We start from the raw sequence: 27,070 nt of genomic DNA on the forward strand, positions 1-27,070 counted from the left end.
ATATATTGATGGAAAGTGCTATATAAGAGTCAGGCGATATTATTATTATTTCTATTAATAACAAGACAGTCCAGAGTTGTCATAAATGCAAAGAACAAGAGTATTGAGAAGGAGAGAAACCTCCTGTTTCAGGGCTAAAGTCAGTCTCCACTATGAGGGTTTAGAATGAGACCTTCAGAAAGTAGACTGTCCCATATCTGCTATTGTGGGGTTCTTGCACCTTGCTTTGAGGCACTTGGTGGTGCTGGCTGATGCCCGAGATAGGATATTGGACTTGGTGGACCAAAGGTCTAACCCAGTGTGGCAATTCCTATGTATGACTGCACAGATCCTGTGATGATTATGGTAATACAGAACATACATGGAAGGTGCAAAGTTAAGATTAAGACTCATATGCAATTGGAATTTTAACCTTAATGTTTCATAATACGGGAGAGGTTTGCATCTAATCTATAGTGTTTGTGAGTATCGTTTGACAGGGCTTAAAGAGCACAAAGCCACGATGGTGATGCTACTCTAATAATCGGTTCATTAATAATATTCTCTGGGTGACTGAGGTTATGGCTCTCACCAGACTGAGACTGTTGTTCTGTGTACTGTAAACTCTTGACAGTGGGAGCCAGGCAGAGTAAGGGCCAAGTGCAGTCACAGTGCGATCTTTCAGGCGTCTCTCTCTCCCCTTCACCAGAGCATGCCTGTGGGACAAAGTACTGTGGGATTCATTCCATTAGTATAAATGACTCTTTTTGTAACCTCAGTTACTCAATTCTCTATTTCTGATTTAAATAATTTCCGACCGTAAGAGTAAAGAACTCCACCCCCCACCTGTGCATTTGAACCCTTTGCCTGTGCAGAAGAGGCCTGTGGAAGTGGCTTCTTCTGAACAGACTCTACAGAGGGAGCTCTCTGTAGTGGGCTCTTCAGGTATCAGACCGACACACAAAGAGTCTTTGGGGTAACCTATATTTCCCTGAGCTGCCTTGGCCTTGGACCCACCAGGGATGTAGATCGCAGGAAAGATCAAGAGGGAAAGGCTATGGATCCTAGTAGGTATCGTCAGTCTACAGCTTCTGAGGCTCATTTTCTACAATGGCTGCTCAATATGGGTATCGCTTTTCTAGGCCAGGCTCCCCCCTTTGGATATTGCTCTCCTTGGTGTTTTGATTCATCACCTCCTGGGCTCTGGGCCTTCAGAGAACAGGCAGACTGACTTTCTTCACCAGTCAGCATCTGGCTTGGATATTTTGGTAGGATCTGCAGCCTCTGAGAGGGCCAACATGGGATGATGACATACTCTTCTGTGGCCTTTATTTGCAGAATTCCTAATTACAGGCAGTTTTGGGTTTCTGCTCTGCTTGGACTACAGCAAACTCCTGGGGGAGGGATAGCTCAGTGGTTTGAGCATTGGCCTGCTAAACCCAGGGTTGTGAGTTCAATCCTTGAGGGGGCCGCTTAGGGTTCTGGGGCAAAAATTGGTCCTGCTAGTGAAGGCAGGGGGCTGGACTCAATGACCTTTCAAGGTCCCTTCCAGTTCTAGGAGATTGGTATATCTCCATTTATTACCTTTATTACCTTACCTGGTCACAGTATAACCCCAAAGGTGAGAAGTCAGAGTTTCTTGACACTGTTAGGGATGCAAGGTGGGTGAGGTAATAGATTTTGTTGGGCCTTCTTCTGTTGGTCAGAGAGACAAGCTTTCAAGCCACAGCGAGGTCTTCCTCAGGACCTGAAACACACAGGTTTCTTCTCTTGGTCCTGTGATGTCACAGTTTTGCTGGAGGATCTAGACCCAGTTTTAATTTTAGTTTTGTGTTATCTACATTTTTTCTTTTAGAACCGCTGTTCCTGAAGTTGACTGAGGTTTGCCCTTCAGTTTGAGGTAGTGCTGAAACTGACCTGGTTCTATTTCTCTACAGGAATCCTTCTCATAACAGATTGGTATGGGATGAGGTCCAATCTCTTTGGGAAATGGAGACTATATAATTGGTGCTGGTGCTAGAAGCCTACTGCCTCTCAGAGCAGTGTAGTCCACTCTTAAATTCTCATTATTGGGTCAGGATTATCACCTGTCAGGATGTATACTTCCGTATCTCCATGAGGCAGAAGCACAGGAAGAATGGAGAGGACTCTCTTGGTCAGTGCAGAGTAATATGCTTAAGGCTAGCAGCAGCCACAGGCGTATTTGCTGAACAGCTGGCTGTAGCAGCTACCAACCTTCATCATCAGGGCCTGCAGATGTAATTGTATTTGACAACTGGCTTCTAAGATCCTGAATGTATCAGGACATGATTCATGTTCTAAAGATCATTTGTTCTCTGTTCAGCACACTTAGGTTAGAGTGAATGTAGGAAAATTGATCTTAGTGCCTATAGAAGGGCCTCCTTCTCTGAGGCCCCCTGCTTGCTCTTCCCCACTCTCACTTTCACTGGGCTGGGGCAGGGGGTTGGAGTGTGTGTGTGTGTGGGGGGGTGAGGGCTCTGGCTGGGGGTGCGGGCTTTGGGGTGGGGCTAGGGATGAGGGGTTTAGCGTGCAGGAGAGGGCTCCAGGCTGGGGCAGGGGGTTGGGGTACAGTGTCCTAGAAGTGCTTACCGCAGCTCCCAGGAAGCGGCTGCCAGATCCCTGCAGCCCCTAGACGCATGGGTGGCCAGGGAGGCTCCACATGCTGCCCTCGCACCTGCAGGTGCTGCCCCCACAGATCCCATTGGTTGCGGTTCCTGTCCAATAGGAGCTGTGGAGCTGGGCCTCCGGGTGGGGGCAGCACACGGAGCCTCCATGGCTGCCTATGCGTCTAGGGGCCGCAGGGACCTGGCGGCCGCTTCCAGGAGCCGCGTGGAGCTAGGGCAGGCAGGGAGCCTGCCTTAGCCCCGGGCCCTTGCTGTGCTGCCGACCGGACTTTTAATAAAAACCGGACGCCTGGCAACCCTGCCCTTGGAAGAAGTGGTTTAGAATTCTAAGAGATAGTCTCTCCAAGACCATGTCTCAAGGCAGAGGCTCACCTTGTATTGCACAGGGAGCTTGCACTATTTGTGAACTGATTGGGACTGAGGGCTGTCTGGGTTGGTTTCATACTCTTCTTCGTCTGATCCGAAGGAAGGCAGTGGAAGTTCTCATAGGACAACATTCTGTAATGATGATTTCTCTGAAAAGAATGGGAGATCATAGTCTTCTCTCTGTCAACAAGCAACATATCTCTGGGACTAGTGCATCCATAACTGGGTAATGCTTTCAACTTGCATTTTGGCTGGAGGGAAGAACACCCCGGCAGATATGAAGTATAAGATGCAATCAACATGAGCGGGCTACAAGGACCCTGTAAGGATTTTTAGTTTATTGGGTCAAATGGAGTGACTTGGATCTCTTTGATCTGAGTCAGAATACATGTCCTATGTTGTACTTTAGGTTCCCAGTTTGATGTTAAGTGAGTATATTGCACTGGGGATATGAATAAGAACATAACAATGGCCATAGTAGATCAGATCAAAGGTCCATCCAGCCCAGTATCCTGTCTTCAGACCGTGGCCAATGCCAGGTGCCCCAGAGGGAGTGAACAGAACAAGTAATCATCTAGTGATCCATCCCGTCACCCATTCCCAGCTTCTGGCAAACAAAGGCTAGGGACACCATCCCTGCCCATCCTAGCTAATAGCCATTGATGGACCTATCCTCCATGAACTTATCTAGTTCTTTTTTGAATACTGTCTGTCATTCCCCATGTCTCTCTTTCTTATTGCTAGTTCTCCAGAACTTTTGGCAGGAACTCAGCAGAGTGATTCTGGTTGCTCCAGTTGCTGACCAGGTGCAATTCTATTAGCCCCATTTGCACTTGGTGCTTCTCCTGAGCCTGGATCTCTTGCCTCTGCACTCAGATCAGAAAGCTCTTCATCTGAGAGCATGGTTACAGGGCTGTTAAAAGGGGATCCTTGTATTTCTCTGGGAAAGACTCTTCTCTACTGGTAGAATCGTGTCTGTGAAATAGAAATGATGTAAGCATTCAAGAGCCTCTAGAGACTATTCCAGTCTCTTGTGCCTTTACCAGTCATTTTAGAATTTGCTTTCTCCAAGATGGATTGGAAGTTCGCTTGTCTGCCATCTTTGCTTCCATGTGCCTTTGCAGAGGGTCTGTCTCTTGTCATCCTTTCCAAGACAGTATATTAAAGGGGCAGTGAATGTGTTTATTCAACATCATGACCCATGAATCTATGAGATGGAAATCTTGGTTCCCTCAGTTCTTATCCTTTTGAGTCAATCTGCTGTTGAGGGCAAGAACTTAACAAGACTCCAAGAAGGCTCGGTCAGTTATATGAATAACAAGGATAATCAGAGTTATAATAGTAATGATTTAAAAAAAGCTTTGGAAGGGATGTAACTGCTCCTGCTTCTGGGCCACAGGCTGACCTAACTAATAGCAGTAGGAGTAAACTGTCCCTGGGGCAGACTATCCCAGAACTGCCTGCTGCAGGATTTCTTCCTCTGAAGCAGCTGATCTTGGCTAAAGTCAGCAACAGGACGTGGTTAGATAGTCCACTGGTTTGATGCAATCTGAGAATCCCTGTGTTCTTCGTGTAATGGTCCCTATGTGTATTCTACTTGGTGCGCATGCGCTCCATGGGCCTGTGTCATAAACAGATAGTTAAGGGTTAATGTCTCTTTTACCTGTAAAGGGTTAACAAGCTCAGTAGACCTGGCTGACACCTGACCAGAGGACCAATAAGGGGACAAGATACTTTCAAATCTTGGTGGAGGGAAGTCTTTGTTTTGTGTTCTTTGTTTTGGGGGTGGTTTTCTCTTGGGATTAAGAGAGGCCAGACGTATATCCAGGCTCTCCAAGCTTCCTGAAATATTCTCTTCTATTCAATATAGTGAGTATTAGAAAAGGCGGATTAGTCTTTTGATTGATTTCTGTATTTGCAAATGTGTGTTTGCTGGAGAAATATTTTATTTCTGTTTGCTGTTACTTGTGTTCATACTAGAAGGGGGTGGGGGGAGTCCCTCTAGTTTTTAAGCTAGTCCCTTTGGGTTTTTATTAAGCTAGACCCTGTAATATTTTTCATCCTGGTGTTACAGAGATAGAGTTTACTTTCTTTTCTTTCTTTTAATAAAAGTTTTTCTTTTTAAGAACCTGGTTGATTTTTTTCCCTTGTTTGAAACCCCAGGGGATTAGTCTGACTCACCAGGAATAGGTGGGGGGAAGAGAGGAGGGGGGAAGTTGAATCCCTCTTTGTTTTGATTCAAGGAGTTTGAATCAAGGTGATCTCTCCCGACGACTAAGGGAGGGGGAAGGAGGGGGAATGGTTTATTTCCCTTTGTGTTAAGACCCAAGGGGTTTGGGTCTTGGATTTCCCAGGAAAGGTTTGGGAGGAATGGAAAGTGAACCAAAACACTATATTTTTGGTTGGTGGCAGCGCTCTCAGATCTAAGCTAGAATTTTAGCTTAGAAGGATCCATGCAGGTCCCCATCTTTTGGACGCTAAAGTTCAAAGTGGGGAACAAACCTATGACAGCCTGAGTCCAGAAGACTTTTGCTAGCAGTGTCCACTGGTCCATACTTGTGCCCCACTCCTCCTCATGTTCCGTACCGACTGCCTCTCCGATTCCTTTCTGCCAACCGTGGTCTGAGACAGCACCTCTTCAGTGTCTGTAGTGTTTGCTTGCTTCCGCTGCATCAAACTGTAAATATCTACAAATAGCTCTTAGATAATCATTTTAGATAGTTTTTAGCAGTGGGGGCCAAGATCCCAGGATTCAAGAGCTGAATTTCCTGGGCTCTTCCCAGTCAACGAAGACCATGTCAAATGCCTCTACTGCCTCAGGGAAGCTCACAGCCCCTCAAAGTGCAGCATTTGCTGTTCTTTCCCAAGCCAAACCTGTCAAGCCTGTGAGTACAGGCTTCAGAAATTCTTAATAGCTCATGCTATGAGGCCCCAGTCTGACCCTGGTCCATCAGACCCACCCTCCTCCCCCCGCAGTACATTCTGCAGAGAAACTGAGTAGCACCCCTCCAAGCATAGTGATCTCTGGCTCCAGGGCTGATAGGAGTAGAACTAAGAACGTCTTCAAAAAAGGGGCAAGAGGTGGATAGGAAGCACTCTTCCAAGAAGTGAGAGAAATCCTCCTCCATGTCCTCATCCAAGAAGAAGACCTCTTTGCCGACACCTTCCAAGTCAGGTGAGACATCGCATGTCAGGAGCTCACAAAGAATGTGGTACTAATCTCCTGGCTCTGAAGAGCAACGGCATCCCAAAACCAGTGTTATCTGCAGGAGCGGGATTATCCCAAGTGAGAGAGAAATGAAAGTGGAAGTTCCCACACTGATGGCACCATCACACCATGGTAAGGAGTTGTTGGTACCAAAGACCATCGTCATTGGTGCTGCCAAAAAAAAAAGTTCATGCCCTCCCCTTGCATCTGGGGATAGATACACTGCTTTTGAGGGCACTGCTAGCTTCTCAGGCCTGGAATCCCTGATTCTCTCATGGGAGATCTCCACACCATCCGTCCAGCACATGGGGGGGAGAATCACTCACGAGATCCTGGGTACCAACAGCACTCCCCATGGAGTTGGAAGTTTCCCTTTGGGGTGGCCATCACTTCAGCCAGAAGAGTAGGTGAGTTTGGAGGCTCTTATGACTAATCTACTTTATATGATCTTCTGTAGGGATTCCTAGTGATTATACCTGAAATTCACCCGCACAGTGATCTTGGAATTCCATCTAAATTAGACTATTTGCTTACTTGTCTTCTTCACAAAGCTGCATGCCTCTGCTGAGGATAGCAAGCTGTTCTCCCTAGATGTGCAAGGATTGGCATTTTACCTGCAAAGGGCCCTTTCTGAAATTTTGTGTCCTTTGCAGACTGCCAGAGGGGGTGCCTGCTCTCCTTCCCCTTTGCTGGCTCTCCAAGGGTTATTAGCAGTCTAAAGATACTGGAGGGGTGTATGGTCCATGCTGACCCTTATGCCCTGGGTTTGGAGCACAAGGAGGAGTGGGGTGCAAGTACAGACCAATGGAACTGCTAACAAGAGTCTTCCAGTCTTAGATGCATGGAGCACATGTAGCTAGAGACTACACATCTCAAAGAACTCCAGATAATGCCTAATTTAACCTTGGTAAATCACACTGAGCTACAGAGGATGAGGGAAATTAATCCCACCTGCTAACTTCAGCATGTGCTCTGCCCCACTCTGGAACAAATTGGCTAGGGAGGTTGTGGGTTCTCTGTCATTGGAGGTTGTTAAGAGCAGGTTAGACAAACACCTGTCAGAGATGGGCTAGATAATACTTAGTCCTGCCTCAGTGTGGTAGGTCAGGACTAACTGCTCTATCAAGCTCCCTTCTCGTCTTACATTCTATGATTCTGTCAGACTGTGAGTCAGAAAACTTCCCGAGAATGACAAAAAATTCCCCTCAAGGACTGCATTGTCCCCAGTGAAGGGCAAGCAGAGTTGAGTCAGTTCCCATTAGTTAGCTCTCAGAGCCCCATAGCAACCACAACTTGGCTACCTTCCCAAGCTACATCTCCCTGGAAACTGCACTGAAACTAGATAACAACATGAGTGGGCAGGTGAGGCCCCAGTGCCTGCTGGCATTTTATGAGCATAGGGGAGAGCCCACACGGGCTACAGTGTTGAGATCTGGGGTGGCAACCTGTGCTGGGCCAGACCAAGGCTGGTTTGTTTTTGTGTGGAAAGGGCATGACTCTGGCCTGTTAGAAGCCAAGAGTTAAACCACACCCTTGAACATGACATGAGGCCTTGGAACCAAGGGGAAGGGGAAAGTCTGCTGCAAAGTGAAGCACTGGGGGCAGAGCTGTTGGCAAAACCCCATCAGGCTTTTTCCTCCCTTCTATTCCCCTTGTCTCTCCCTAGGCCAAAGGACCCTTCATCACCGGAGTGAGACTCTGGAGACAGTGATCCTGGTAAATCCCAATGTGGACAGCATTGTTTCTGAGGTAAGGACCAAGAATGGCCTCTTGCAATGGGACAACACCAGCATTTTCTCCACATCAGCTGTTCTGCCTGTGCTGACCCAAGCGCAGCCAAAGCATTAGCTCATTAATAGAGCATTTCCCACCATTCATGAGCAGTTTTCCCAGACCTGGTGTGCAGCCAGCAGAATTATTTCCAGGCTGTGTGCCTGGTGTGCTTACCCAGCAGGAAGATCCATGCTGCACCCATTGCCATATGTTCCAGGTTATTTCTAGATAAAGGAACACATGCCAGTGCCGTGTCACACATTAAAACTGTGGAAGAATGCTAATTCCTGCGAACTGCCTAATTTCTAGAGCATTTGTGAAGCTCTTCTACCAGGAAGGAGGGAGGGCTTCAGCCTGTGAGAGATGGCGGAGCTGGATGGTTAGCAGTATAGTCTGTTATAAAAAAACAGGAGCAAAAAAAACAAAAAACTTAAAAAAAAAAAAAATTGTAGCACCTTTAGCTTGAGCTGAGCTAACTTAGCTTAAACTTCTGCTGGATGGGAGACAACAACACACACACAACACACAGATACAGAAGACAGAACATAGAATACAGAGAACATGCAGAGGTGAACCAATGATGAGAGTCTAATAACAGGAGGAGGAAAAAAAATTTTGAAGTGATAAAATTAATGAAAATGTGAGATGAGGTGTGAAGAGAAGAGATAAAGAAGAAGAGAAGAAGTTAAAATAATACCATAGAATTAATTCTTTATTTAGACCACAGTTCCCAGTATCCAGTTTCTATATTAATTCAAGATTCAGTCTTCTCAGTTTGAGTCTGTTTTTTTTTTTTGTTTTTTTTTTTTTGTTTCTGTTTTTTCAAGTCTAGGTTAGGAAGGTTGAAGTTTGAAGTCACTGGTTGGTTTGGTATTTGATTTGATATCAGATTTGTGTTGTTTTATTTTTATTCTAGACTGTTTTGGTTGATGTTTTGCCAATGTTTGAGAGGCAGAGGCTGGGCAGGGCATGCATGGCACATGATGGTAGATATGATGTGTGTAGATGTGCTGGTGGTGTGTGGATGTGTGTGGGTGATGGTGTGTGTGTGATGTGAATGTGTGATGGATGAGATGGCTGACAGGGCATCGGGGCTGCTGATAGGTTCCTGGGTAGGGTTAGTGTTTGTATTGTATGGTGTTTATGTGGTATGGTGTAGGTTTGCTTTGAGATGGGAGGCTGTGCTGGAAGAGGCTGTCTCCTGTCTCCCCAAGATCTGTGAGGAAGATTTGGATGAAGGATAATCTTCAGGGATTTCTGTGAGGATTTGGAGAGAGGTTTTTAGTGTGCTGTGGTTGATGCTAGTTGTGTTTTTTGTTTTTTTCTTTGTTTTTTGTCCTGGGTGCCTTCTGTAGGGGGTTCTCTCTTCTTCTCTCTCTTTTTCTGTTTTTTTTTTTCAGCAGGTGGTGGGTGTAGGTTGTTTTGTAAGTGATAGAGATCTGTAGGTGTTTATCTCTTGTGGAGGGATTGGAGCAAAACGTTGCTTGTATGTAGAGCTTGGCTGGTGACAATGGTGTGTGTGGTGTGGGGGGGGGTAAAAGGAGTAAGTGTAAGTAGTATAGGGGGTGGGTTGGGTTTATAGGGTGGTATTTATTTATGTTAATGCACAGTAGTTAGCTAGAAATGTGAATGGACCGCTTGTGGTCTAGGGGTTGATGGATGGTGGGATGGTGGGATGGAAAAAAAAAATGGAAATCCTCTTCTTTTTTTTTTTTCTTTCCAGATGATGAAGATGATGAGATCAAGTCAATGTAGAGTAGTAGTGAGTAGGGACCGAGAGTTAAAGAAGCGTTGTTCGTTGTCCTAAATAAAGATGTTGGCATATGGGCAGGGGCCATGCGGGTACCCCCAGTGCCACTGACTTGAAGATATAATATATCCCCCAAATGTGAATAGTTAGTTGTGAGAGACACAACAAAGCAGTTCAGCCCAGGTTAGTTAGCGATTATATCGGGATACTGTTCCTGATGGCTTGTAGTCCATCTTCGTGTGGAATGTTAGTGTAGAGGGCTTCCACATCCATAGTGGCCAGAATGGTGTTTTCTGGAAGATCATTGATGGAGCTGGATGGGATTCCTGAATGGAGCAAGCTTTGTCAACACCCTGCTGCTGGAAACTTCTCCTTATCCCTGGCCTCTGTTGATTCTTGTCCCAAAGAGAGGCTGAGGATTGGGAGCAAGGGTATGCAGCTGCTCTGGAGGTGGGGTTTGCAAAAGGGCTTCAGGAACTTGTGTACTTCCTTGTGCTTTTTTGAAAAGCCCAGTCTGGCTTGGAGCTGGGTGAGGCAGGCAGCAGAGGCATCTCTGAGTGCTTCTGTCTCTACAAGCAACCAGCCTTTATGTAGAAAAGCCCGGCTTTGACCAGCTACTTGGGCCTGAACTCTTAGCATGACTTAGCCATCTTACTGCTCTAGACCAGGGACTAGACTTTCATGATCTGGATCCTGTCACTGGTTGAGACTGTGGAACTCATGAGAAACCCAGAGAACCATAGAACTCAAACCTGAGCATTGACAACTTTCTGTCTTACTGTAACAGGTCCGATCGCTGGTGTGTGATTCATCTGCCCACAAACTACTGCTCCTGTGTGGTCAGAGCTCAGACCAAGAAGGAGACCTGATCCTGCAAACTGGGACCTTCAATTATCAGAAATTTGCTGAGATAATTGCAGATCCAGAGGTGAGTATGAATAGGGCATTAGCCTGCTAAACCCAGGGTTGTGAGTTCAGTCCTTGAGTGGGGCATTTAGGGATCTGGGGCAAAAATCTGTCTGGGGATTGGTCCTGCTCTGATCAGGGGGTTGGACTAGACACCTCCTGAGGTCCCTTCCAACCCTGATATTCTATGATATGACAATCTGGATTCACCTCCAGCTGGCAGAGACCAGGGGGCCTGGGCTCCATTTCCAGCGCACAGATGCCCTGGCATGCTGGTCAGAAGCCTGGCTCTCGATTCTCCTAGTTCTTGAACTAAATTACTATAGGGCCTTGGGCAAGTCACTGGTCAAAATTCTCCAAAGTGACTAGTGATTTGGGGGTGCTTTAATTTTTAGGTGCCCAGTTTGTGACAGCTTAGGGTTGCCAGATTTCCAGAAGTCAGGTGATCTGGCTTTTCTGAAAATCAGGTCCCTTTAAGGTATCTCAGCTTGGGCACCCAAATATTGAAGCCACCACAATCATATGCCACCTTGGAAAATGTGGCCCTCTGACACGGAGTCCCCGGGCGATGCTCTGGAACTGCTCCCCACAAAGCCAGTCAGGATTTTGGGGAGCCTCCTCTCCCTTGGAGCAGCCTGTCTCCAGGGCAAGAAGCTCCCACGGCTTCACCTTCCTGGTCTCTCCTTGGAGCATTCAGCATCCTCTGCCCCTCCCTGTGCTTCCCACAGCGAGCCCACCCAGGCAGGGTCCTGGGGAAGCCAGAGGGTCCTGCCCCCCCCCCACACTCCGCAGTCAAATGTGACTCTCAGCCAGCCAGTAAAACAGAGGTTTATTTAGATGACAGGAACACGGATAAAACAGGTCTTGCCAGTACAGACAACAGGACCCCCCTTTAGTTAGGTCCATCTGGGGCCCCCAGGGAGGCCACAGACCCGTTGGGAAGCCCAAGCCCCATTGGGGCACCCGTCTCCATTCCCCAGCCAGCTCCAAAACTGAAAACTCCCCCCCAGCCTCTCACTCCGCCTCCCCCCGGCTTCTCCCCCAGCCTTTGTGTCCTTTGTCCAGTGTCACGGGCAGAGGTGTCACCTGGCCTTCAACCCCCCTCCTGGTTCTCAGGTGACATGCTCAGGTACGCTCCCTTCCCCAAGGCAGCCGTCCCAGCACAACTCCCCTGCAAGCTTCCCAGGTCAGGGCTCCCCACTCAGCATTCACAGAACACAGCAAGAACATTCCCACTTCGTCACACCCTCTTCCTTAGTTTTACTATTTATCCAGTGAATGTAATATATATACACACACTCACTCTACAGTTTGGGAGAGTTAAGTAGTGTGTGTATACAGCTTTGAGATCTTTGGATAATTAGAAATGCAATGTAGTATTTATTTAGCTGTATTCTAGTTCCTCTCTATAAAAAGCTGTATTATTTATTCTCATTGCCACTCAGAAACACTATCTTGTGTCTTTGATGGTTTCAAGCCCTGCTCCAGCTGTCTCTGGTCTGGTTGCAATATTCACTAAGCACTAGGGCCCACATTTTCAAAATTGTATGTACACAATTTGAATGTGCATTTGTGGTAGTGAGACATTCAGCTAATTGGCTAGGAGAGTAGGGTGACCACCTGGACACAATCACTGTAACTGCACGTATAGGCCTGGAAATCTGGATTTCAGAGTTTATTTTTCTCAATATATTCTCTGGGTTTTCTCAACTTGACTATTTGCTTCCATTTCTTCATGGGGCCAGATTGTCAAGACATCAGCTTAGTAGGGTCTCTTTAGGCAAAAGCACCCCATGCAAAATATTATCACTAACATTCATAAAATATAAGCTGTTTAATTTTTAATATGACTTTAGTCAATATATTTGCATATCTGCATAGTTCTAAGGACTCCTGAAACAGATATTAACTCTCGTCTCTATATTTTTAATCAGATGATAGATCCCCACACTTGCCAAATCAGCAATGCGGTCCCAGACTTTTAAAATCTGGGTCAGAAGAGACAATGAATCTGAGTAGAAAAGAAAATCCCAGAGTCAAGGAACTAAAGTTTCAATAACTAGGAAAATTACTCGAAGAAGATGGGATAATGGCCAGCCAGAGAGAGTTGATAGGAAACCACGAGCGTGTGCTTTGGAAAGAGTGGGACTGAGGGAGAGGATTCACAGATCAATAGGAAACAGTTGCTTTTACACACCCCATGATTAGGGGCAGATTGTGCCCTTGTTGGCAGGGGGGAAGAGGACAAGGAAGCCCCTCCCTTTGTGCCTCTGCTCTGCATGAGAGCCAGTCACACTTGCAGTCCTGGTATTAAGGAAGCAAAAGATCTCATCCTGGCTAGGCCCCCTCTCAGTAGCATTAGGCTTTGAAAGAGAAAGCAAGGCCAGGCTCTGGCCCATACCTCACATTGGCCAAAGTTGGCCTAACAGCTGCATTGTCAGGGGCCTGCTAGAGGCATTGTGCCTCTCTGAAGGAGTGATGCAGCTTGGCATTGCCCTCTGTCATGGCCTCTTTTGTAATATGTCACTGGAGTCCTTAATGGTCCCACATTAATCGTTGCTTTAAAAAAATTAAATGCTGCAATGTCTCACTACTGTGTCTGACTGTGATTGTCCTTGTCTGTCTCAATAGGTTGCCCAGCTTCTCAGCAACACTGATCCAGATAACAAGGCCTCCCTCACTGTGTCGTGTTTGGGAGAGGGAGACTGGAGCAACCTTGGACACCCCCAGTTCCAGCAGCTTATTAATCTGAAACTGAACCCTGACCCAGTTCTGCCTGAGATGGATGGGGTCTCTGAGTTTGCAGAGTATGTCTCTGAGACTGTGGATGTGCCAACTCCATTTGATCTTCTGGAACCTCCCACTTCTGGAGGCTTTCTGAAACTGTCCAAGCCCTGCTGCTACATATTCCCCGGTGGGAGAGGGGACTCTGCTCTGTTTGCTGTCAATGGATTTAACATCCTAGTGGATGGTGGCTCTGAGAGGAAATCCTGCTTTTGGAAGCTGGTCAGGCATCTGGACAGAATTGACTCCATTCTCCTTACCCACATTGGGGCAGACAACCTACCTGGCATTAATGGGCTTCTGCAGAGGAAGATTGCTGAGCAGGATGAGGAGCAATCTCAAGGCTCCACCAACTACAGTGACTGGATGAAGAACCTCATCTCTCCAGAACTTGGGGTTGTTTTTTTTAATGTTCCTGAAAAGCTTAAGATGCCTGAATCATCCATGAAAGTCAAGAGAAGCATTGAAGAGGCTTGCCTGACATTGCAGTATCTGAATAAACTCGGGATTAAATCAGAACCCCTCTACAGGGTGGTGAGTAACACCATTGAGCCCATTACTCTGTTCCACAAGATGGGGGTTGGTAAGTTGGACATGTACATCCTGAATCCTGTCAAGGACAGTAAGGAGATGCAGTTTCTAATGCAGAAATGGGCTGGGAATAGCAAAGCAAAGACTGGCATCATTCTAGCAAATGGGAAAGAAGGTGAGATTTCTGTCCCCTATCTGACCTCCATCACAGCCCTGGTGGTTTGGCTGCCAGCAAGCCCAACAGAAAAAATAGTAAGAGTTTTGTTTCCTGGAAATGCTCCACAAAATAAAATATTGGAAGGTCTTGAGAAGCTCAAGCACCTGGATTTTCTGAGGTACCCAGTAGCTACTCAGAAGGATATGTCTTCTGGCCTACCTCCACCTTCTCTGAAGCAGACCAAGATTAAACAGCGAACTGACAGCAAAGAGAGTCTGAAATCTTCCCCCAAGCCAGTTGCAACAAAGCAGGCCAGAAAAGAAGAGGCAAGTGACGATGGAGCTAAGGAGATAAAACCAGAGATAGTAAAGGAGGCCAGAACTGAGAAAAAAGTGAAAGAACATACTGAGAAAATTCCTGAGAAACCTGCAAAACCTGAAAAGATAAAGACAGAATCAAGTGATGCCCTCAAAGCTGAGAAAAGGAAACTAACCAAAGACAAGATTGGCAAGAAGCACCTCAAAGAGAAAGTGTCTAAACTGGATGAGAAGAAGGACAAAGAAAAGAAAGAGATTAAGAAAGAGAGAAAGGACTTTAAAAAAGATGATGGAAAGAAAGAAGAAAAAAAAGATTCAAAGAAAGAAGCCAAACCAGAGCTGAAAAAAATTTCTAAACCAGACTTAAAACCGTTTACCCCAGAAGTGAGGAAAACATTATACAAGGCAAAAGTTCCAGGTAGAATCAAAACTGAGAAAACCCGAGTCAAAGCTGAAAAGGAAGCACCTTTGGAACAGAAGATGTCACCAGCACAGAAGAGACCTGTACAGCAGAAGCCAGGAATGGCTGACATGGCTGAGCAGAGATTAGTCCTGTCTTCACCAGAGGACCTGACCAAGGACTTTGAGGAGCTGAATCATGAAGAGAAGGTGGAGTTGCAGGTGGCTCAGGAAATGACTGATATTGAAGCGAGTGATGCAGTCATGAGAGGACCTGAAACTGAAGGAAAGAGGGTCCCTGAGATGACTGCTCAGGGTCACCTTGATGAAGCTCTAATTTTGGAAGAGAACATCATGATGAAGATGACTCCTCTAGATTCCCCAGATGAGGGAATCATCACCTTTGATAGGGAAAGAGAGTTGCCATGTGAGGAAAAGCCAGTCCATCAGCTGGAGGTGAGAGCAGGACAGGCTGAAACATCTGAGGATGAAAGAGCAGCCCTGGAGGAACCTCTTGAGATGGGAGAGTTTGCCGAAAAAGCTGAAAGAAAGGAGGAAGCCAAGCTACTACCAGAGGTTCACAAAGATGAGAGAGGGCAGGTACCAACGCACACAGAAGCAGCAGCAAGAGAAGCTCAGACCCCAGAACTCAAAGAGAAGGAAGAAGAGCAGAAAATATCTTTGGACAGAAAGCAGAGGGAAGGAGAAATTAAGACTTGTGAAAAGTACATTGAGGGGATGGATACAGGTGAGGAAGGTGAGAAGGAAAAGAGAGAGGATGTGATAGAAAAGGCAGAACTGGAAGAAACAGAAGAACAATACACAGAGGAAAAGGACATGAAGACTAAAGAGTTCTATCAGCTACACCAGGATGAAGAGAAGGGCACAAAATTCACTGCTAAAGAAAAGAAAAGAGAGTTCAGTGAGGAAATCGGTGAGAAAAGTAAGTTACTTGAAAAGGAGGTAACTAAGGAGGAGTACTACCTGAGAAGTGCACCTGTCCCCCCAGGAGCCACAGCAGAACACATTTCGTACATCCAGGATGAAACCATCCCTGGCTACTCGGAGACTGAACAGACCATTTCTGATGAGGAAATACATGACGAACAGGAAGAGAGGATCCCACACTTGAAGTATGATGTTAGTGCATATGATATTTCTGTGCCTGATCACCCAGGCTCTTTTGAGGCAGTACATGGTATCCAAGCCACCTCCACTACTGATATTGCTGCCAAGGGCTACATCAGCCAAGAATCTGAAATCCTTGTGTATCCTACAAGCATTGTAGCAGCCCCACTGGCTGAAGAGGAACACGTGTCCTCTGCCACGTCTGTTACAGAATGTGACAAGCTTTCCTCTTTTGCCACTTCAGTTGCAGAAGATCAGTCTGTTGCATCCATAACAGCTCCACAAACAGAAGAGACTGGAAAAAGCTCGTTACTTCTGGACACAGTAAACAGCATACCCTCCTCTCGGACTGAAGCCACCCAAGGCCTAGACTATGTGCCCTCTGCTGGCACAATCTCTCCAACATCCTCCTTAGAGGAGGACAAATGCTTTAAATCTCCACCTTCTGAAGACTTCCAGGCGTTAGCAGAAGGAGAGAGAAAATTCAAAGCTCAGAAGAAGGGCCTGCAAGAAGAGGAGGAAGAAGAGGAAGAAGAAGATGAGACTCCAAATATTGAGATGCCTGAGAAACTCAGAGGGCATTATGGTGCCCAGCTGTTTATTCAGCAAGGGCACCTGGCTGATGTTTTAATTGAATCCCGCACAGAAGCATCCATGTTGCTATTATCCACAGAGGAAACACAACTTTCCCAGGTAGACTCCAGTTCTGGAGAAGCTGAGGAACGATGCATAAGTCCTGATGATAGCACAGTCAAGATGGCATCTCCAACACAATCTGGCCCCACTAGTGCTGGACACACACCTTTCCATCAGTCCCCTGTGGAGGAGAAACTGGAAACTGTGGAAGCGGAGTTATTTGAAAATGACAGAGATGCTTCTGTAAAGAAAGGCGAAGGACAAACTTCTGGTGTAGAAAAAGGAGCTGAGAGTGAATTTGAACCACTTAAAAAAGCTGAAGCACCTGCGGCTAATGATATCCCTGAAAAAGAGTTGCCTTCTGTTATACAGGAGAAGCCTGGCTTAGCTAGCAAAGTGCTACTGCCTATGGAGTCCATGTTTCCAAGAAATGAAAAGCAGGAACTGCCCATTGGAAAGGAACAGCTGCTACACATTTCTTATCACAAACAGGAAACCATTGAAATTAGTGAAAAGGATGATTCCAAACTGTACATTCCCAGCACAGACATTATTTCAAAGCCAGAAAAGAAGGCGGAGTTTAAAGAAACTGAAATGATGCAAGACGTTTCACTAGAATTTGAAAAATACACAGCTAAAGAGCCAGTTTCTACCAAAGAAATATCTCCCAAAAATGCTGAGGTTCCACAACAAAGCCAACTTGAAAGTGATAAATCTTCACAAATTTCCATTAAAGAAATATCTCCAGATGATTCCAAATCACTTTCTTTTGGAGAAGAAAGTCTTTGTAAAGAAAAATCTTCAGATAGTTCCATTAGAGAAGCTTCTCCAGAAGAAGCGAAACCACTATTATATTTCACAGGCCATACCTTAGAAAAAGAAAAATCTACTCACATTTTCATTAAAGACATTTCTCCCGAAGACACCAAATCAATTTCTCTCACTGAAGAGAGTCCTGGTAAGGAAACATCTCCAGACATTTTCATGAAAGGAACTTCTCCAGAAGACACTAAGTCTCTTACTTTTACAGAAAAGAGCCTTGCTAAAGAAACATTTCTAGCCACATCCACTAATGAATTCTCCCCAGAAGCTGTCATACCCCTGCATTTCATGCAGCAGAGCCCAGCTACAAGTGAAAAATCACAGGAAACTGCTGCCAAAGATATCATTAAAGAAAAACCAAAATCCCCTCTTTGCCCAGAACACAGCCCAATTAAAGATATGCTACCTACAGAAATTTCTTCTGCGGAAATATCTCCAGAAGATACCAGAGTGTTTTCTTTAACCGAAATGAGCCTGGCCAGGGGAAAAGCTTTAGAAATGTGCTCTCAAGAAACTTTTCCAGATATGAAGTTCTTACACTTCACAGAATCCAGACGAATTCAGGATAAAGAGTCCTCAGACGTTTGCTCTGAAGATGTCAAATCTTGTGATTTCATGGAAGAGACACAAACTAAAGAAGAAAAATCTCCAGAAATGGAAGACATTTATATGAAAAATCTAAATTATGAGAAGAAAGTGTGGTTTCCAGAGGAGATGGAAGAGAGAAGAAGTAAGGAAAGCCAACAGAAGTATGATAAGGAAAGAGAGAGCACTTTTTTGGATGAGGTTCAGGAATATAAAAAAAAATCTTCTCTTACCGTAACAGAAGAGGAAAAGATTATATATTCTATGGCATATAAAGGTTATGCCTTGGAAACAGTAGAGAAGAAAACTTCAGACTCAGAATATGGATATTTCCAGGAAGAAGATGCCCCCAGGCAGGCAGGCTATCTGCCTAAGAAGGAAGATTATCTTTGTTATGGTGAAGACAAGCCTGTACCTCAAGAAACAGAAGCTGGACATTTCAAAGTAGATTCAGCAGAAGCACAAGAATTTGCATGGTGGGAGGACAAAGGACTTTCACTGGAAACAAATAAAATGGAAATAGCCCCTATTGAGATCACCTCTTCTGAAAAATCAGAAGTAGTTAGAGCAACCCCATCTTCTCAGCATGTCTGTATAGAAGAAAAACAGGTCAAACCATCAAGTGCAGCAAAAGGAAGGGAAGAGTCGTTGTTCCTATCTAAACAAGATTACTCCTACTTGGATCATGAGGAGAAAGCAGTCCTGGATCTATATGCTAAATCATTAGACCGAGCACTGACAGTATCTCCTCTGCCTGCATCATCTAGTGCTCTAGAAAAGGAGGTGGACACAAGTACACAAGAACTAGAAAAACATTTCATGATAGACCAAAGCAAACCAGTTTTGCAGGCTGAAGTTCTGCAGGGGGCCACAGTGCAGATATCAGATGCTGATGCTTTGAACCAAGAAACATCAGACTCTAAATACATGCTAGACATAGAGCAGAATGCTGAAAGCAAATCCACTGAGGCTCCTGATGAACCTAGAGGAAGCAAAGAGCAGAGTTCAGCAGCATTTGCTCTTCTGTACTCTACAAGCCCAGCAGAATATGAATATGTAGCAGCTTCCCAAAAAGACAGTGATGCAGTGTCAAAGAACAGCATGCACTCTTTTTCAGGACCATATCATCCCAAAAGCAGCAGTGACATCATAGGCCATTCTGAGGACATGGGTTCTTTCAGCCAAGTGGAACATCATTCAGAGTCTTGCACTCGGCCCTCTTCCAGTCCTTCTGAGAAAGAGGTCTGTGCATCCAAAGGAGATGACCATGCTAAACAGCTAGAGCAGGAAGAAAGGGAACCAACTCCCTACCCTGATGAGAGGACTTTCCAGTATGCTGACATCTATGACCAGGTAGTTGTGTCTGGAGTTGGGCTTCCAAGCCTTATCCTGAAGGATGTGGACAACCTAGGTCACCCTGATAAGGAAAAGCTGGAGCCTACATTTGTGGCCTCTAGGACAGAGAAAGTATCTGTGTCTCAGAAACAGCTACTTTATCACATCTCTGCAAAAGAAGAAGAGTCTTGCCTCTACACCTCTGCTGAAAAGGAGCTGTCATCCCCAACTTCCCCCAAAGATAAAGTGGATTCTTCCTTTGCGTACACAGACATCCATGAAAGATATTCACCCCTGGCAGAGTCAGATAAGCATGGGATTCCCAGTGACTTGAGATTCAAGGAAATGCAGGAAGAACAGAATGGGCTGAGCTCATCAACTGCCGCACCAAAAGAACCATACTTGACCCTGCCTCCTTCCTCTCCTGGAAGCAGTGAGTGCACTCCTCCTACACACACCATAGATGCATTTTATCAAGAAAAAAGAGCTCCTTACATTGAAGCTGCTCATCCAGATGAAAACATAATTTCTATCAGCCAGGAGCAGAGATCTCTGTCACCAATGGAGCCTCAGCCCAAAGAGTTATACTACGAAAAAGCAGGACGAGGAGAAGAGAGCACCAGTGACTCAGAGTTAGAAAAAGGTGCAAAGGAGAAATCTGAAAAGGAGTCCAAATTGCCCAGCCCTCCCCAAGCACCAGAAAAAGTCAGTGAGGAGGAAGTGTATGCAGACATTTCAGTAATGGAGATGGCCCATGTATCAGAGCTGCTTCACCAGGACAAGCACCAAGAGTCTCATTTGTCAACATCAATTGCCTCCTCCCCTTGTGATCCAGTGCAGAAAGAGGAACGTGGAGTTGAGAAAACTGAAACAGCAACAGTTATAGAGGCAGGTACTGCTGGCTACAGTACCCTGACAGATACATGCAGAGACGTTTGGGCATCAGAAATGTCCTATTCAAGCCAAATTTCTTTGCAACAGGGAAAAGATGCTGAAAAGTCCCCAAAGGAAGCACACTTTCTAGTAACAGATTATCACCATGCAGAGATTGCTTCTGAGGGCTATGACAAAGACAAAGATATTTGCTTAAAGTCTACTGCTAAGTATGTGAAAGAGGAACATCAAAAGGGTCTGGCACTGCAAAGTAAAGAAATGGATTTATCTTCAACTGGGTTTGAATTTTCCTCTCTAGGAAAACATGAGCCATCCATTGTGTTTAGACATGAGACATCCTCTTCAGGCCACTTAGGGGACAAATCTCTTATTTTAAAATTTCCTGATGCTTTGCTCTCAGACCAGGGGAAGAAAGATGAGTACCTGGAGGTTTCTAAAAAAGATACCAGTGTAGATTCATCTTCCCTTAGCTTTTCACCACTGAGCCCATATAAAGAAGACAAGTTGTTCTCTGGGGCTGTGGAAAGAGAAGTTGCATCCCAACAGCGGGCAAAAGATGATTGTCCCAGACTCTCAGAGGATGCCTCACCTGAAGCCACTACCCCTGTGATACACACTACAGCAGAAAGCTTCTACCCCCACATGCTTTCTGCATACACAGGAGCAGAGCCAGACACCAGGAGCCTGTGGGATGTGTCTCCATTGATTCCAGCTGATTCTGTCAAAACATATCCAGCTGAAACCGAAGGGTTTGTGTCCGCTGAGAACTGTGGTTCTGCATTCACATGTGATGTGGATAACACGCTGCCATGCAGAATTGAGTGCCAAAGTACACTGATGTCACCACTGTCCACAGAAAAACAAAAGCAAAGTTGTGCATCCAGCCCAGAACAACACTCATCTGTCACTGAAACGCTTATGGCAATGACCTCATTTCCTGATGTACTGACATCATTTCCTCCTCATCAGCAAGAAGCAGCAGCCACAGCCAATGGCCCAACAGAAGTGAGCACAAGTCCGCAAGCTTTCCGAAGTGTGCATAGTGCAGCAGAGGTGAAAGATGAGAAAGCACTTCCTGATTCTGACTGGACTGTGTCACCATCCTTGGGGGGAGAGGATATGGCTAGGCAGAGCCGGCCTTCTTCACTGATGTCCCCTGAGCATACCTTCCAGCCCTTTTCTCCAGAGGCACAAAGGGGAGAAAGAACTGAGGACCATGGAGATGCTTCCCATGAGGGAGAGCCATGTTTAGGAGCCAGCTCTGACAATAGGCAGAAGTTCTCTTCCTGCGAATATAAACAGAGGAAGGGTGAGTTGTCTCCATCATTCATCAACCCAAGTCCTCATGACCTCTCTGAAGATAGTGACCTCTCACAGGATGAAGGTCATCCTTCAGTGAAGGGGAGGCCACACCACACTACTGGTAGTGATGTACAAGCCACGATGATAGAGGAAACCCCTCCCACATCAGTGAGTGACTCTGGAACCTCCCAATCTGACTCTGATGTCCCTCCAGAGACAGAGGAATGTCCATCCATCACAGCTGATGCTGCCATGGACTCAGATGAAGATGCAGATTTCCTCCCAGTAGACAAAGCTGTGGGTACTTCGCATCATGGCAGCACAAGGTCTAGCCATGATCCACAACCTGTTCCAATGATAGATCCCCATCCTCATCCCCCTCATCCAGATGTCTGCATGGTGGACCCTGAAATGCTGGTAAATGAGCAAAATGTGAGCAGAACTGATAAAATATCCAAAAAGGATCTGAAAGAAAAGAGCAAAGGAATGAGGAAGCCTTTGAGTAAACCCAAATCATCATCACCTGCCCGGAAACTAGATGTCAAAGGGAAGCGGTCTCCCACGCCTGTGAAACAGCCATTAGACAGGTCTCCAAAATCTACCACTGCAAAAAAAGAGCGAGATGGAGGAGAGAAGCAGTCAAAACCACGTACCCAATTAGTGCAGCCCTCTCACATAGAAGAGAAGGATGAGTTATCCCGGAGCAGTCACAGCAACCCGGGCAAGACCCTTGTTAATGGCATCAAAACAAACCCTGGTAAGAAATCCCTCCCCAAAGGAGAATTCTCTTTTGCTTAAACAATAAGCAAAGCACTAACTAAAATGTAAGCATTTGCTGCACTATTTAGGGCACTGAGTGGCAGTTAATGGGCACTTCCTAGCATGTCAGAGTGAGTTTGCAAGTGCTGAGGGATTGTGATAGGCAGTGATTTAAAAAAAATGCAGAGAAAGTCAGTAGCAATGAAGCCAAACATCTGGTAATTTAAACCCTTTATGTTTAGATTCTGTTATACACACAGGGAGTATGTTCCCCACAGGGTGATCAGTAGTTAGAATTCTCTGGTCTCAGAGGGACTAGCAGAACCCACCGTAATATTGTAGTAACAGTGGGATAAGACACCTAACTATGGTGGCTGTTGCTTCATTCTCCAGGGTTGAACTGATCATGACACTAGGAGTTCGTTTGGGTGCAGAGATGTTGCCTTCCCTCTGTAACTATGAACAGAGACTAGATTGGAGTATCCTCCACAATCAATTCCTGAAATCACAGCGGGGGAGCTGAGTAGCATAGAACCTTGGTCATCCTGGCGTCTCCTCCCACAGTGGAAGATGCCAGATTGACTGATAGTCTTGGAGACTGAAATCCTCTCTGTATCCCCAGAAGAGGTGCAGTGTAGAGGCCAGCTTCCCCCCCACACACACACTACTCCCTGCCACTGTGTCTCAGTCCTGCTCAGAGGAACCAGTTGAGAGGGAAGTTCAGTCTCCATGGTCCATGCAGTCCTTGGGCACTCTGCTACGAGTGCCATCACGGAGGCCAACTGTTGTTGTTCGTTGTATTAGGGTAGTGCCCAGGAGCCCCCGTCATGGACCAGGATCCCAGCACACTAGGCGCTGTACAAATACAGAACATGTAGATGATCCCTGCCCCAAAGCACTTATAATTTAACTATAAAACAAGCAACATCAGCTGGATACAAACAGATGGGGGGCGGGGCCAGTGAAACAAACATTATTGGTCACCATGATGGGCAGTGGTCTCAGTACACCAGCGACCAAACCACTGTCTAGATTTTTGTAGAAATCCTGGCACAGGAGAGTTTTTGAGGGGGCATTTGAAGGTGGCTCATGGGGTAGTTTTATGGCTGTTCGTGGCTAGTGCCTCCCAAGCACGAGGGGCAGCATGGGAGGAAGCATAAAGATGCTTGACAATTTAACAAGTGGATGATGGCGGCTGGCAGCCTGGGCCTATTGGAGGCAGGAACCAACATCTTGCTAGCAAATAAGCGCTGCTAGGTAGGGTGGGGCTATGCCATAAAGGGCCTTGAAAGTGAAGATAAGTAGCTTATATTTGATTCAGTAGAGAAGGGAAGCCAATGGAAGGAATCCAAAGAGAGAGGTGACACGGGCAAAGTGACAGACTAAGGAAGAGGTCTCTGCAGTGGCAGCCTGAATGGCTGTGAGTGGGGCAAGAGTTATTTAATCATCACCAGTGAGAGGGCGGGTGCAGTAATCGCAACAGAAGATAAGCATCTGCTGTCTGGACGACAGTTGTTAGCTGTGTGACTAGATAAGGCTGTAGCTCAGGGATGTTATAGAGAAAGACTCCGCAAAATTGAAACCAAGCCTGAATGTGAGGTCCTGGAGCAATGACATCCAAACATGCTGCCCAGGTTATGAACATGTGTGACAGGCAGGATTGTGGTGGTGTCCTCAGTGATCAAGATAGGAGGTAGCAGGCAGGGTTTGGGGTGGAAGATTGGGAGCTCTGTTTTAGCCATGTTGTGCTTGAACTGATGGCTAGACATCCCCAAGAGATATCAGGTGACAGGCTAAGATTTGAGTGGGCAAATAGAGACAGGTCAGCAGTAGAGCTGGCTCTGAGTCATCCACACAGGGCTCGGCGTTGAAGCTGTATAGCAGATGAGATTATCCAGAGCTAAGGCATAGGGGGAGAAGGGAAGGGCACCAAGCACAGAGCCCTGTGGCACACCAATGGAAAACTGGAGAGGGGGCTGAGGTGGCTCCTCAGAAGGACATGGTCAAGGAGCAATTGGAGAACTTGGAGAGGCCAGAGTCACAGAAGCCAAGGGAGGACAGGCTGTCAGGAAGAGCCTGGTTGTGGTGTTGACGGCAGATGACGGTGGATGAGGATAGAGAACTGGTGCTGAGCTGTGACTGGGCAGAGAGCATTAGAGACTTTGCCAAAAGTGTTTTAGTGGCATGCAGGGAGTGGAAACTGGATTGGAGAGCGTCATGAGCTGGAATTGGAGGGGAGGCGCTATAACCAGTGCATTCGTAAGAATACAAAAACAGCCATATTAGGTCAGCCCAATGGTCCATCTAGCCCCGTATCCTGTCTTCCAACAGTGACCAGTGCCAAATGCTTCAATGAGAATAAACAGAACAGGGCAATTTATTGAGTGATCCCTCCCTGTCGTCCAGTCCCAGCGTCTGGCAGTCAGAGGTTCAATGAGCTGAAGGGTGGGGCGTGCAGGGAGATAGGGTGCCAGCTAGAGAGGCCAGTTGGGTCAGGATTAGGGTTTTTGTTTTTCAAGGTGGGAGAGACGAACACATGTTTGTATTGTGAGGGGAAAAGAGCCAGGGGAGAGTTAAGGAGGAGCGTAAGGGAGGAAGGTGTGTGGGGATCAGGAGCTAAGATGGGCTGGAATCACTGGGGCAAATGAGGTTAGACAAGGAGAACAAGAGAGAAACATGATGGGGAGAAGGAGGAAAGACTTGTAGGAGGGGCGGGGGAAGGTAAGGCAAACGAAGGGGAGGGGATAAGGTTATGTCATTAGGTGGCTTTAGAGATATGGACGCTTGCCCACTAGAAAGTGTAATACGCCACCAGGCCATCGAAGAGAGATGTCAGCCAGCGTCACATGTGCAGGCTAGAAGGGACAGATTCTGTACCCACTGTCCATTCCCTGAGCTATTTGTCTCTTGTTAATGCTGGTGTTTAGCCTGGCTGCTGCCATGAATTGGCTATGGAAAGAAAACGAGGCCTACAGATTATACTGTATGTGAGGAGGGCCAATGGGGGCAGAGCTTTTATTATTATTATTATTGTGCCTCTTCATTTCTTTCTTCCCTTTTGGACTTTTTTTTTAAATTGACAGAACAGTTCATGTATCAGCCCAAACACCACGGGAACTTTAGCGTTAAAGGCCTAAGAGACACATGGACAAAAAAATATGTTTAGGGGGGTGGTGTAAATACCTGCACATGCTGTATTCACATACTGGTGTGTACTCACATATTTCCTAGTGTCTGCATAGATGATACTGCCTGTGTATATGTCTACAATGTGCATTTGGCTATGTGTCTGTACTAGTATGGGCATGGCTGTGTGAATGCAGGTATTCACATATCTCCATGTTCAGGTCCTTGTCTAAATGTGTGTATCACTCTATGCCTCTGCGCTTGGGATCATCTCTTACCCAACGACTGAAGGATGCAGAAATGATGACAGGAAATGCTGAAAGAGCAGAAATATTGATGAGGAATGTGAGACAGTCATCAGAAAGAACTGCTAGGCCTCATTAAGAGCCAGGCAGGAGTTCCTGGAGATGTTACTGTAGATTCCAAAGGCTGTCAGATAAAGGACATCAGGACATATTACTATAGCCAAGATAGGTTAAGAAACCAAAACGGGCTATTTAACCAGATAGTGACTGGGCTAATGACTCTGCCAAAGCTAATAAAGGGGAATTTGGTTCCATTCTGCAGCAAAGGCCATTCTGGACCTGATCCCAAAGCTGCTCAGTCAGGCACTAAAGAATTGCAGACCTTTCCCTTTCCCACCCGGTTTCTGTGCTACTGCTGGGACAGACCATTCACTCTTGTTTCCTCTCGGTAGCAGAGAGAAGGAGCCAACCTAGACCCTTTAACTTAGTCTCTGCAGCTGCAGGAAATCTTCCTGCATTCCAGATGCTTCAGGATTTTGTTAGCCCCTGATTTCTCTTTTCCAAAGTTTCCAGTAGCCCCAAAAGCAATCTCTCTGTGCTCCATGGACCCCCTGTCTATGTGGACCTGGCCTACATCCCCAACCACTGCAGTGGGAAGAACACAGACCTGGAGTTCTTCAAGCGGGTCCGAGCTTCATACTATGTTGTGAGTGGCAATGATCCAGTCAACGGGGAGCCCAGCCATGCGGTACTGGATGCACTTCTGGAAGGAAAGTCCCAGTGGGGTGAGAACTTGCAGGTAAGTGACTTAAATCTGCAGGATTGTGTGATGTTCACTCTATCATGGAATTCTAGGGAGAATTCAGCCTATTACAATATTGATCCACAGTGGAAAAAATCTCACATTATGTGCACTAGAGGGAAGCAAATGGGACTGGGACTTTCTCACTGTACAGTGTTAGGCGCCAGTCACTGAAATCTTAGGAGCCTCTCTTCTCTCCCTGCCATTTGTGGTCCTGTTTGTCAGTAGCCTGACAGGAGGACGAAGTAGCCTGAGGAATGAGGAGAAAATGGGGGGGATACAGTCTCTTTCCCTATCATGACATTCATGCACTTAAAGATCACTCACTCCTCCTGCCTCTGCAGCAGGAAACAGAAATTGTCCTCTGGCAGAAACCAGCTGGAAAGTAAATCCTAAGACAGCAGAGTAGCCCACTAACTTGGTATCAGGGACAGGGTCACCCACCCCACTTCCCTCCCTGGCAGTGGGGACAGTGTTGAAATCACAATTCTAAAGCTGTTCCAATAATAACTTCCTATTAGCTCCTTTAAACCATCAACTACTATTCCTTATAATACCCACCTTTCCCTACAAGGTATCAGTGAGAGCCTGGATAGTGCCTGTTCCTACAGGCAGGGCTAG

At 46.2% G+C, this 27,070-nt stretch overlaps 1 protein-coding gene across 2 annotated transcripts in view; it reads left to right on the forward strand.

Annotated features, from left to right (window-relative positions):
* Positions 1-27,070, forward strand: part of MAP1A (microtubule associated protein 1A) — a 100,710-nt gene that overhangs the window by 69,773 nt on the left and 3,867 nt on the right. For both annotated transcript variants that reach the window (XM_039493239.1, XM_039493240.1), the window contains 4 exons: positions 7,865-7,947; positions 10,509-10,649; positions 13,259-22,274; positions 26,214-26,446. In XM_039493239.1, coding sequence (XP_039349173.1) covers positions 7,865-7,947; positions 10,509-10,649; positions 13,259-22,274; positions 26,214-26,446 — 9,473 coding nt within the window. The remainder of the gene's footprint in view (positions 1-7,864; positions 7,948-10,508; positions 10,650-13,258; positions 22,275-26,213; positions 26,447-27,070) is intronic.

The sequence above is a fragment of the Mauremys reevesii genome, linkage group 10, assembly GCF_016161935.1.
Source record: "Mauremys reevesii isolate NIE-2019 linkage group 10, ASM1616193v1, whole genome shotgun sequence".
Taxonomy (NCBI): Eukaryota; Metazoa; Chordata; order Testudines; family Geoemydidae; genus Mauremys; species Mauremys reevesii.